We start from the raw sequence: 13,560 nt of genomic DNA, 5'->3' as shown, positions 1-13,560 counted from the left end.
GAAGTGTGGTTAAAAGTTCTGTAAAGATAGCTCACTAATGTTAAAACCATATTAAATGAGGAAAGGGTGCCAGAAATGGACTAAATTTCTTCCTCTCCAGCTGTGCCTCAACAAGACCTAGTAGCGTAGACAGCAGATAACAGTAAAGAAATTACCCACAATTCCACATACATTGCCAGCCTCATCTAGTGTAATTTCTAATGTTGTTACAAAACATTAAATTAAGTTGCAATTTCATCTGGGGAAATTAACAACACCGAGTGAAAGGGCACTTATGAGTAATGACTATTTAGTATGTGGGTTAGAGCTAATGAACAGAGAATTGTTTGTACTGACATTAAACATTGTTTGTAAAGAGCTATTAGCCCCTAAATATACTGCTGCATGATGAGAGTTGGAATTACATTTTAGTCACATCAGATAGACAATTCTTTACAAGAAGATGAGATGCAACCTCCATGAGGCTGTCAGGGATGCCAGTAGACAATACCAGTTCAAAGTCAAGTACCAAGCCAGCCACCAGATGCAACAGGCTACAACACAAAGTCAAGCAGCTTCCCCAACAATGGCACACCCCTTCCTGATGATCGTAATGCTTTCTAGACATGTTTTGAACAGAAGGAGATCAGAATGTCACCGCCCACTCCGACAGCCTCCAATGCAAATGAACCCACAATCATCATTGCAGACATAAGATGAGTCTTTCGGAAAGTGAACCCATGGTAATCATCTGGATTGGATTGTGTTCCTAGCCGTGCACTTAAATCATGTGCGGATCAGTTGCTGGGGGTACTTGCAAACAATTTTAACCTCTGTCTATTTCAATCTGAGGTTCCCATCTGCTGTAAGATGACTACTATCATCCCAGTGCCTAGGCAAATCATGATAACGTGCCTGCATGACTTCTGCCTGTTGGTTCTGACGTCCACCTTCATGAAGTTCTTTAAGAGGCTAGTCATGGCACACATTAACTCCAGCCTCCCAGACAACCTCAGTCAACTGCATTTCTTTTTTTTATTCTGCAATTTGATTTTGTTTTGTAATTTATATTTTATTGAAGTTCATCATTAAACAAACTTTTCCATAAAATGTATTTCAGATACTGTACATATATATCATATAATCATATTTGCCACAAATCTCCACATAATATTTATCTGAGGTATAGAAAAGAGAGGAAAGAAAGAACAAACAAAAGGAGAAAACTATGTACAAGTAGGGAGTGATTTTTTTCTTTAACAAAATATTTATTGATTTGTGAGAATAAAATCAGGCCTATGAGGTGTTATATAGTTGAACCATTTTTCCCAGTATGAATCAAATTGTTCCAACTTGTGATTAACAGATGCTGTTATCTTCTCCATTTTGTAAATGTCCATTGCCAGCAAAATAGATCTACAGTAGATGCTATCTCCCTGATCTTAAACCATTTCTGGTCGAATATACATTAAACTATTACTTTTTGTCCTCTAGTTTCACTTTTAACACTACAATGCAAACAAATTCATATCCAGACTCATAGTCCTGGGACCCCACACCTCAATGAGTAGTGATAGATAGCAACGCTTCTGCCACAATTATCCTCAATACCTGAGCCCCACAAGAGTGCATCCTCATCCCCCTACTCTACTCCTTCTATACTCACAGTTGCAATGACAGAGTCTGCTCCCATTCCATCTACAAGTTTGCAGATGATACCATCATGGTGGGTCACATCTCAAGTAACGATGAGTTAGTGTCCACAAAACCAAGGAGGTGTTCATTGACGTCAGGAAGGGGACAGTGCACATGATCCTGTTTGCACAACTGTGTTGAGGTTGACAGCTTCAAGTTCCTAGGAGTGAACATCAACAATAGCTCTCCTGGTCCAATCACATTGAAGCCTTGGCCAAGAAAAGGCACCAGCACCTCGACTTCGTCACCGAGCTAAAAAAAATTTGTCATGTGCTCTTTGATGCTCACCGATTGTTATTGATGCACCGGAGAAAGCATCTTATCTCAATGCTTTCGGCTTGGTGTGGCAACTGCTCTGTCTGTGACTGCAATAACCACAGAGAGTTGTGGACACAGCTCTCAGCCTGTCACAGAAAAACAGCCTCCTCTCGTTGGGCCCTGTCCAGACTTCTCTCTGCCTTGGTAAAGCAGAGCATAATCAGAGACCCTACCCACCCTGGATGTTCTCTCTTCATCCCCTCCCATTGCACAGAAGATACAAAACCCTGAAAGAACCTATGACCAGGCTCAAAAACAGCTTTGAAGTCGCTGTTAAAAGACTACGGAATGGTTCCCCAGTACAATAAGGTGAACATAGAACATAGAACATAGAATTGTACAGCATATTACGGGCCCTTCGGCCCACAATGTTGTGCCGACCCTCAAACCCTGCCTCCCATATAGCTCCCCCAACCTTAAATTCCTCCATATACCTGTCTAGTAGTCTCTTAAACTTCACTAGTGTATCTGCCTCCACCACCGACTCAGGCAGTGCATTCCACGCACCAACCACTCTCTGAGTAAAAAACCTTCCTGTAATATCCCCCTTGAACTTCCCACCCCTTACCTTAAAGCCATGTCCTCTTGTATTGAGCAGTGGTGCCCTGGGGAAGAGACGCTGGCTATCCACTCTATCTATTCCTCTTATTATCTTGCACACCTCTATCATGTCTCCTCTCATCCTCCTTCTCTCCAAAGAGTAAAGCCCTAGCTCCCTTAATCTCTGATCATAATGCATACTTTCTAAACCAGGCAGCATCCTGGTAAATCTTCTCTGTACCCTTTCCAATGCTTCCACATCCTTCCCATAGTGAGGTGACCAGAACTGGACACAGTACTTCAAGTGTGGCCTAACCAGAATTTTATAGAGCTGCATCATTACATCGCGACTCTATCCCTCGACTTATGAAAGCTAACACCCCATAAGCTTTCTTAACTACCCTATCCACCTGTGAGGCAACTTTCAGGGATCTGTGGACATGTACCTCCAGATCTCTCTGCTCCTCCACACTACCAAGTATCCTGCCATTTACTTTGTACTCTGCCTTGGAGCTTGTCCTTCCAAAGTGTACCACCTCACACTTCTCCGGGTTGAACTCCATCTGCCACTTCTCAGCCCACTTCTGCATCCTATCAATGTCTCTCTGCAATTTTCAACAATCATCTACACGATCGATAACACCACTAACCTTTTTTTTATTAATAAGATGGATTCCTGACTGTGCAGTCTTTCTCGTTATGACCTTTCATCTTACTGTTTGCCTGCACTGCACTCTCTGTGTAACTGTAACACTTCATTCTGCATTCTCCTGTAGTTTTAGCTTGTACTGACTCAATGCACTGATGTGATGAAATAATCTGTATAAACAGTATCCAGGTTTGGTACATGTGACAATAATAATCCAATGTACTATTTTTCAGAATTCCTTCAGTGTTTGAATATATCAATACATGTGACAATAATTTATTTATTTATTTATTATTATTTAGCAATAAAAATAATTTGCTTTTTATTCTTGAGCCTCAGATACAAAGCCTGTTCAAATTGATCTTGGCCTCTTCTCCTGACCCTACACGTTTGAAATCCTTTGGAGCAGAACCGGGCACAGTCTCCAGGATAATAAGACCAGAGACCAGTCACATATTTATAAAATTGCAGCTGGGAACGACACACTGGTGCAGTAGGGAGTACTGCTGCCTCATTCTCCAGTGGCATGGGATCAATTGTGCTCTCCGCTATGGATTGTATGGGGTGTTCCTTGATGCTGCGTATGTTTCACTGGGTACTTTGGTTTCCTCCTACCTGCCATGGATGTGTTGGTTGGTAGGGGAATGAGTCCAGAAGAAGAGAAGATCCAAGGGCAGGTCAGCCACAATCAGGCTTGAGGGGCCTACTTCTGCTCCTAATTTCTTATGTCCTTATGTTTGCACAGCTTGTTGTCTTTTGCACACCGATTGAAGGCCCAAGTTGGTGCAGTCTTTCATTGATTCTACTATGGTTATTTTCTATTATGAATTTATTGAGTATGCCCACAAGAAAATTAATCTCTGTGTTGTATATGGAGAGATATATGTACAGAACTTTGCCAATAAGTTTACTTTGAACTTTGAACTTTAATTGATCGCTGTAATGTACCCCAATGTGTTTGGCTGTAGAAGAATTATGGGAGAGTTAATGACGGGATAGGAGAATAGGATTAATGGGATTGCTCTGAGTGGCAGTGTAGATTCACTGGGCAAATAGACTGTTCTATGTTGGAAGGAAATATGAGTTCTATATGAGGAGCTCCCATAATGATATACAACACTTGAATTGGCCTCTTCCCCAAAACAACCAGGCTTATCATTTGCCTATTTCCAGACTGCCTACGAATAGCTTCAGGTAGGCCTTGATATTCCCTGCTGTCCAAATGTTATGCAGCTATGTTCTCATCAAGAAAAGCAGCATTCATCTAATTCACGCTCCATCATTTTGGTAGTTGAAAGTACAGCAGCAATAGAGCTGTGGACCAATGGAGGCACCACTTTTCTGGCAAGCTGATGAGGTTGATAAGATAGGGCTCGTATGGAGTGTTGGACTTCGTTAGGCAGGGGACCATGTCCAAGAGCCGCAGTGTTAATGCTCTATAGCACGGTAATGTTGTCGCTCTACAAAACCCTGGTTAGACCACACCTGAAATATTGTGTTCACTTCTGGTCATCTCATCATAAAAAGGATGTGGAAGCTTTAGAGAGGGAGCAGAGAAGATTTACCAGGATGCTGCCTGGACGAGAGAGCATGCCTTATGAGGACAGGTTGAGTAAGCTAGAGCTTTTCTCTTTGGAACGAAGGTGGATGAGAGGTGACTTAGCAGAGGGGCACAGGATGATAAGAGGTATACATCGAGTGGATAGCCAGAGACGTTTTCTTTTTCCCCAAGGTGGAAATAGCTAAAACAGGGAGGCATAATTTTACCAGCAATTTTTATGTGTGTTGCTTGAAATTCCAGCATCTGCAGATTTCTTCGTGTTTGCAGGCATAATTTTAAGGTGATTTGTAGAAATTATAGGAGGAATGTCACAGGTGAGTTTTTTTTTACACAGAGAGTGATCAGTGTGTGGAATACACTGCTGGGGTGATGGTAGAGACAGACACAGGGACATTTCAGAGACTCTTCAATAGGCATGTGGATGATAGAGAAATGGAGAGCAACGTAGGAGGGAAAGGTTAGATTAATCTTAGAGTCGGTTTTAATGTCGATATTATATTGTGGGGGAAAGAGCCTGTACAGCTCTGTAATTCTCAGTGTTCTCAGTAACTTGTTCCTTTTCAGATGGATGAATCCCTCTACATCTGTACAGCATGGTCTGGCTGGGTGGCATTAAAGCAAAAGTTTTTCTCTGTATCTTGGTCCCCATAACAATAATGCTCATCATAACCAGCATGAACCCTAGCAAGGCCTTTGACAAAGTCCCACACAGCGAGGCTGGTAAAGATGATTCAGCCACTTGGCATTCAGGATGAAGTAGTAAATTGGATTCAGCATTGGCTTTGTGGGAAAAGGCAGCGTGTGGTAGTAGATGGTTGCCTCTCTGTGACTGCTATGCCGCAGGGATCGGTGCTGAATCCATTGTTGTTTGTCATCTATATTAATAATTTGAATGATAATATGGTAACTGGATCAGCACATTTATGAATGACACCAAAATTGGGGGGGCATTATGGAATGTCAGGAAGTCTTGCAGCAGGATGTGTACCAGCTGGAAAAATGAGTTGATGGAATTTAATGCAGGAAACTATGAGGTGTTGCACTTTGGAAGGACATACCAGGGTGGGTCATGTAGTGACTTGGGAGCAGCATAGTTTGATTAGTGGTTAGCACAGTGCTTTACAGTACAGGCGACCTAAGTTCAATTCCTGCCGCTGCCTGTAAAGAGTTTGTACGTTCTCCCTGTGACCACGTTGGTTTCCTCTTGATGCACCGCTTTCTTCCCACAGTCCAAACACATACCGGTTGGTAGATTAATTGGCCATTGCAAATTGTCTTGTGTTCAGTCTGGGGTTAAATCAGGGGTTGCTGGGCAGTGTGGCTCAAAGGCTGGAAGCACCTATTCTGTGTTGTATCTCAATACATAAATAACTATGGTGCTGTCATAGGTAGATAAGGCCATGAAGAGTTTTGGCACATTGGCCTTCATAAATCAGAGAACTAAGTACAAGAGATTCATATTCGGATTCCAATTTAACTATCACATATACATCAAAACATACAGTGAAATGTGTCGTCTGCATTAACAACCAGCACACCCAAAGATGTGGACTGGGGTCATCTGCAAATGTCGCCACACATTCCAGCAGCAACATAGCAATACTCCCAGTGATTAACACAACGGCACAACACAGAATAACACAAGGAAAAACAACAATGACAGAACTAAACAACAGCAAAACAAGCCTCTTTTCTACCAACCCACCCATCCACCCCCTCACACTCAGGCAGTCCTCTGGTTGGAGTTGGGTTGTTAAAGTTGTATAAGACATTCGAGAGGTCAAATTAGCTGTATTGTGTGTAGTTCTGGTCACCTACAATATCAATAAGATTGAAAGAGTACAGAGAAAATTTACAAGGATGTTGTGAAGTCTTGAGAACCTGAGTTATAGGGAATGGTTGAATAGGTTAGGACTTTTTTAACACAGAGGGTAAGTTTTTTTTACACAGAGACTGGTGAGTGCGTGTAATGGGCTGCCAGCAATGGTGGTGGAGCTTAGAAAAATAGAGGGCTATCGGTAACCTTAGGTAATCTCTAAGTAAGTACATGTTCGGCACAGCATTGTGGGCCAAAGGGCCTGTATTATGCTGTAGGTTTTCTATGTTTCTTTGTTGTTCTATGTTTCTATGTTTATTCCCTGGAGCATAGGAGAATAAGGGGAAATTTGATAGGGGTATACAAAATTTTGAGAGGTATAGACAGGGTAACTATGAGCTTGCTTTTTCCACTGAGGTTGGGTGAGTCTAGAACTAGAGTCATAGGTTAAGGTTGAAAGGTGAAATATTTAAGAGGAACTTGAGGTGGGATTTCTTCACTCAGAGGATAGTGAGAGTGTGGAATGAGCTGCCAGCTGAAGTCATGGATGCAAGTACGATTGCAACATTTAAGAGCGGTTTGGATGAGAACATGGATGGGGGGAGTATGGAGGGCTATGGTCCAAGTGTGGGCTGATGGGACGACGCATAGCCATTCCACAAAGGGCCTGCTTCTGTGTTGTAATCCTCTTTGCCTCTGGGACATGAAGGGCATACCATCAAACCTCCTTCCTCTGAGCTATCCTGATCGGTTTTAATAATGTAATTTTTCTAAATGTACATTGCCAGTGGAAAATTTCACAGCTAGACCTATATAGCAGGTATTTATTCACTACAAGTCACTGCATGAGACTCCTCATCAAAATTACTGAATATGCAAAGCAGTTCCAATCTATATTCCCTGGGAAGTACCACTAAGAAGAGCAATGGGAAAAAAATGTTATCTTTCTCTTACAAGCAGACACAGAATTGAACGTTCTCCAGTTTAGTAAAGTAGTAAAGAGTTTTCATTTTCTATTGCCTAAAGTTGTCTCAAACTAATTCAGTCAACAAAAGGCACCCAGAAAGGACCAAGTAGATAGACTGTACAGTATAGAATGCCATGGAAATGCATAACTAAGGAACATTCCCTGCCCTTGTTCCAACCTCTGTTTCTCCATCACTGAAATTCCTACTCATAGTTTCATTCCCTGGTGATCTGTTGTGTTCCATGTCATGAGCTGATGCTTACAAACTTCATTACTGAGGACCATATGTACCAAATTGCTTTTCTTACCCAGTATTGCAAAGTTCCCAGTGCACAGCTTTGCCTACCGATGGGTATAGAGTTCAGCACATTCTTTTTCATTTCTACTGGGTAATTAGATTGACCAGAAACCTAAGAAACAACAAACTGTATCTGATTTTTCTCTTAACACGGAGGATGCAATTTGCTGTCTCACCAGCATTTTGGATAAAATGTCTCTGTTGAAAGAACAAGAGTGGTAATGTTAATATTGAATTAAAAATAAATTATCTGTGGGAAGAATCCACAATTTTGTTTGGAATCTTTACAAGCCTGCTCCCTCCGTCCATAATGCAAACTCAGAATCAAGCCTTTGCTTTCTTTTCTAGATCCATATGTTAAGGTTTCTTTGCTATGTGAAGGACGACGACTAAAAAAGAAGAAAACAACCATAAAGAAAAACACATTAAATCCTACTTACAATGAGGCAATTATCTTCGACATTCCTCCTGAGAACATGGACCAGGTCAGCCTTCTCATCTCAGTCATGGACTATGACCGGTAAGTAATGGAATTCAATGTCTGCACAAGATCAAAGTTCAAAATAAATAGAATAACAACCATAACAGAATCAATGAAAGACCACACCAACTTATGCATTCACTGCAAAGGGCAACAAACTATGCAAATACAAAAAGAAGGAAATAATAATAATAAACAAATAAGCAATAAATTTTGAGAACATAAAATGAAGAGTCCTTGAGAATCAGTCCATTGGTTGTGAGAACATTTCAAGCAGCACACAGAAAATGCTGGAGGAACTCTGCAGGCCAGGCTGCATCTATGGAAAAGAGTAAACAGTCAACGTTTGGGCAGAGAACCTTCATCAGGACTAGAAAAAAAAGAAGGTGGGGGAAGGGGAGGAAGAAGTACAAGGTGGTAGGTGATAGGTGAAACCGGAAAAGGGGAAGGGGTGAAGTAGGGAGCTGGGAAGGTGACTGGTGAATGAGATAAAGGGCTGGAGAAGGGAGGATCTGATTGGAGAGGATAGAAGACCATAGAAGAAAGGGAAGGGGGAGGAGCATCAGAGGGAGGTGGTGGGCAGGTAAGGAGATGAAGTGAGAGAAGGAAATGGGAATGGGGACTGGTGAAGGAAAAGGGGGCAATTACCGGAAGTTCGAGAATTTGATGTTCATGTTGTCAGGTTGGAGGCTACTAAGGTTTTGATTCTCCAACCTGAGTGTGGCCTCATCTTGACAGTAGAGGAGGCCATGAACTAACATGTCAGAATGGGAATGGCAAATTGAATTGAATTAAGTGGCCACTAGGAGATCCCATTTTTTTCTGTCAATAGTTGCTCGGTAAAATGTTCTCCCAATCTACATCGATCTCACTGGTATACAGATGACCACACCAGGAGCACTGGATATAGTAGATGGCCCCAACAGACTCACAGGTGAAACGTTGCCTCATCTGGAAGGGCTGTTTGGGGCCCTGAATGGTAGTGAGGGAGGAGGTGTAGGGGCATGTGTAGCACTTGTCCGCTTGCAAGGATAAATACCAGGAGGGAGATCAGTGGGGAGGGACGAATGGACAAGGGACTTGATTAGGGAGTGATCCCCACAGAAAATGGGGGCGGGGAAGGGAAAGATGTGCTTGGTGGGATCCCTTTGGAGATTGTGGAAGTTTTGGAGAATTACGTACTAGACGTGGAGGCTAGTAGGGTGGTAAATGAGGACAAGAGGAACCCTATTCCTGGTAGGGTGACAGGAGGATGGGGTGAGGGCAGACATGCACAAAATGGAAGAGATGCAGTTGAGAGCAGCATTGATGATGGAGAAAGAGAACCCCTTTTCTTTGAAGAAGGAGGACATCTCACTAGTTCTGGAATGAAAAGCCTCATCCTGAGAGCAGATGGGGTGGAGACAGAGGAACTGAGAGAAGGGGATAGTGTTTTTACAAGTAACAGGGTGGGAAAAGGTACTGTCCACATAGCTGTGAGAGTCAGTAGGTTTATAGAAGATATCAGTTTATAAACTGTCTCCAGAGATAGAGACAGAGAGATCCAGAAAGGGGAGGGATGTGTTGGAAATGGGCCAGGTAAACATGAGGGCAGGGTGGAAGTTGGAGGCAAAGTTGATGAAGTCGACGAGCTCAGAACGGGTGCAAGAAAAAGTTAGGGAGTGATACTAACGTAGCCAACAAAAAGGCAGGCATAGCTGGGACCCATGCAAGTGCCGATGGCTACACCTTGGGTTTGAAGAAAGTGGGAGGAGCCAAAGGAGAAATTATTGAGAGTGAGGACCAGCTCTGCCTGATGGAGAAGAGTGGTGGTAGAAGGGAACAGGATATCTGTTGTCTAGAAAGTAGCAAAGAGCTGTTGGGGGACAGAGGTGTATAGAGTCTGGACATTCATGGTGAAAACGAGATAATCGGTGCTAAGGAACTTAAAATCATTGAAAAGATCCAGAGAGAGTGAAGTGTCATGGATAAAGGTAGGAAGAGACTGAACCACTGGGATGTTAAAACAGGGCCGAGGTATGCAGATATGTTTAGTATGGCAGGATCAAGCAGAAACAATGGGTCTACCTGGGCAGGCAGGTTTGTGGACCTTGGGTAGGAGGTAGAGGGTAAGGAAACTATGCAGTTGGTGTCAGTGAATTGGAGATTCCCAGATGATGTGGGTGACAATTACCTGGTTCTCCTTAGCGGGGTCTTGTTGGAGAGTTAAGTAAGAGGAGGTGTCTGAGAGTTAGTCTGCCAGACTACTACAGCACCCTCCTTAATCTGCGGGGTTGATGGTGAGGTTAGGATTCGTGCAGAGATAGGTAGAGACTTTATTGATCCCAAAGGAAGTTACAGTGTTACAGTAGCACATAGTAGCATTACAAGTGCACAGTTACACAGTGTGTTTGGAAGGAGTGAGGATAGAATTGGAGAGAAGAGTGGCAAAATCAAGACACTTGATGTCTCGTCAGCTGTTGGCAATGAAAAGGTCCAGAGCAGACAGAAGACCAGGGTGGGATGTCCAAGAAGAGGAGAAGGGTTGAAGGTGGGAGGAGGATTCATCGGTGCAGAGAGGAGAGTCAGGCAGTCAGAGGAAAGTGGCAGGCGTGAAACTCATTGAGGTGGGGGGCAGCGGGACAAAGATGAGGATCTTACTGAGGACCGAACGTTCTGCCTCATACAGGGGAAGGTTGGAGAGGATGGTGAAGACCCAGCATGGTTGAGAGAATCGAAGAGGGGAAGGGGGTTGACAGTCAGAGGAGAGGGATGGATTGGGGTGTTCAGAGAAAGTGGGGCAGAGGGGTGGGTTGGGGTGTTCCGGGAAAATGGAGGACCCAAAAGCTGCTGGAAGGACCTGAGAGACACAGGATTGCAGAATGGTGATGGGGGAAGGGGAGACGGGGTTCAGTGGCAGCAAGTAAAGTTCAGGCCTGGAGGTGCTGTCAGAGCAAGGTCCAGGATTGAGTTGGAGTTGGAGGTTGCACAACCTTCGAAGGTGGCCAGGGTTTTTGAAGCCGTCAAGGTTGGCAGTAGGGATCACGGTCTGGGGACATCCGTGGCTGACGATGTAGACAAGCAGTCGTCCAATCCTTTCAATGATGGGGCAAGGGATATTGAGTGAAGTCATTCCCATTGGCTCAAAAGCATGATGCCTGAGGCATAATAACTATTCCTGAACTTGGTGGTGTGAGTCCTGAAGCTCCGGTACTTTCTTCCTGATGGTAGCAGTGAGAAGAAAGCATGTCCTGGGTGGTTGGGGTCCCTGATGATGGATCTGCTTTCCTGCAACAGCATCACATGTAGATGTGCTCAGAGGGGAGGAAAGGCTTTACCCCTGATGAACTAAGCCAAATCCACTATGTTTTTTAGGGTTTTCCATCCAATTCCACCTCAAAGCAGCCACAAGTCAGCAGCAATTCTCTGGATAAGAGGCTGAATGATTTCATATATAAGCTTTTATTCTGCTGGTGTACTAGGGAGCAGTAGTATAACCCTTAATTTGAGTTATTGTTTTAGCGCATAAGTCACCGTAAATGCAATTAATCTTGCTTGAATGTTCACACTTTACATTGTTCCACATTTATAACTAATGCACTAACAAGCTGCGACAATTACCAGTGCATCAGCTAGTCTTCCAGATATTGCTGGCCCTCACTCCACCTCCTCCCATTCTTCACCTCCCCTACTTTCTAAATGTTGCACACTCGGAGTAGGACACAAAGCCCAGATCAAGCTCACATTGCGAATAGGTGGGTCGTAAGCAGATTTGAAGTCAAGAATCATGGAATTTGGTGAGGAGGATTAAAGGTCTATCTTGTTCAGCCCTTAATATCTTGTCAAAGATAACATTTGAAAATTGAAATCTATAACTGATACCTATTCTACTTAATGAGATTAAGAAATAAAATTAATCAATTCAATTAATTAGATGAACCTTTAATTCATTACATGTACTCGGAGACCATCTTATTTGAGTTACTGTCCTCTTCCACTCAGCTTGAAACAATCTGACCATTCTTCTCTGACCTCTCTCATTAACACAGGGCTTTCACCCATAGAACTGCCACTCACTGGATGTTTTCTGTTTTTCACACCATTCTCTGTAAACTTCAGTGACCGGTGTGTGTGAAATTCCCAGGAAATCTTCTATTTCTGAAATTCTCAAACCACCCTTTCTGACACCAACAATCAATTCCACGGTCAAAGTCACTGAGATCACATTTCTTCCCACTCTGATGTGTGGTCTGAACAACAACTGAGCCTCCTGACCATGTCTGCATGCTCTTATGCATTGAGTTGCTGTCACATGACTGGCTGATTAGATATTTGTATTAACGAGCTGGTGTACAGATGTACCTAATAAAGTGGCCACTGTGTGTAAAAGTTTAAATGGAGATGCCACAACACACACTGTACCTTTCTGTAGGGTGTAGGAGATGGGGCTGAGGAGGTTTATCTGAGAGCTGTTGAGCTGCAAATCACCATGAGGTCATCACATTGCAACAACGTTCCGTGGACAATCTATTGCAGGTGATTTTACTGTGGTTCTGCTAAAGGAAGATCCAATAAGCACACAGGCAGTGTTGGAGCAGTATCTGTCTGCACAGTGAGTCATAAATCACAGAAAGGTTAGAGCACAGAAGGAGGATATTCCCCTCATAGGATTTGTACTGGCTTTTGTTCAAACAATATGGCTAATCACTCTCCTTTGAGGTCTCCTCATGGCCTTGCACTTTCTCGCCTTCCAAGAATGTATCCCATTCCATTTTGAGCAGCATGATTGAATTTAACTCCACTACATCATCCAAACACATTGCATTCTAGACACAGTGTGGGAAGGTTTTACTTCATGTCACTTGTCATTCTTCTGGCAAGCACTTTCATTCTATGACCTCAAGTTCCTGGCCCTTCCACCAATGGGAACAGTTAGTTACTTTCTATTTTGATTGTCTAGACCAGGGGTTCCCTATCAAGGGCCCACAGACCGCTCAGTTAATGGTAAGGATCCCCTGGCCTGGACCCTTCATAATTTTAAATACCGTTGGAATGCTTTGTTCCCAAGGAGAATAACCCCAGTTTTCCCAGTCTTACCATGTAAGTGAAGTCCCTCATCCCTCGAATCATTTTTATAGAATTAGTGTTGATGGATACTTGAGAATCAGTATGAAATCAAGTAGTCAACAGGCCTATTTTTGTGCTGTAAGACCAAAGAGAAAGTTTTACTGTTTGTTTCTATACCACATGCTAGTTTTCTCTCAAAATTCCTCTTCT

General features: G+C 43.1%; 1 protein-coding gene across 1 annotated transcript in view; it reads left to right on the top strand.

The window, feature by feature from the left end:
- Positions 1 to 13,560, top strand: part of LOC140195277 (synaptotagmin-6-like) — a 193,388-nt gene that overhangs the window by 162,771 nt on the left and 17,057 nt on the right. Inside the window, exon 4 of the mRNA XM_072253353.1 lies at positions 8,172 to 8,343. Coding sequence (XP_072109454.1) covers positions 8,172 to 8,343 — 172 coding nt within the window. The remainder of the gene's footprint in view (positions 1 to 8,171; positions 8,344 to 13,560) is intronic.

The sequence above is a fragment of the Mobula birostris genome, chromosome 3 (assembly GCF_030028105.1).
Source record: "Mobula birostris isolate sMobBir1 chromosome 3, sMobBir1.hap1, whole genome shotgun sequence".
NCBI classification, from domain to species: domain Eukaryota; kingdom Metazoa; phylum Chordata; class Chondrichthyes; order Myliobatiformes; family Myliobatidae; genus Mobula; species Mobula birostris.
The sequence above is the reverse complement of the archived record's forward strand: the minus strand, read 5'-3'. Positions and strand labels throughout refer to the sequence as shown.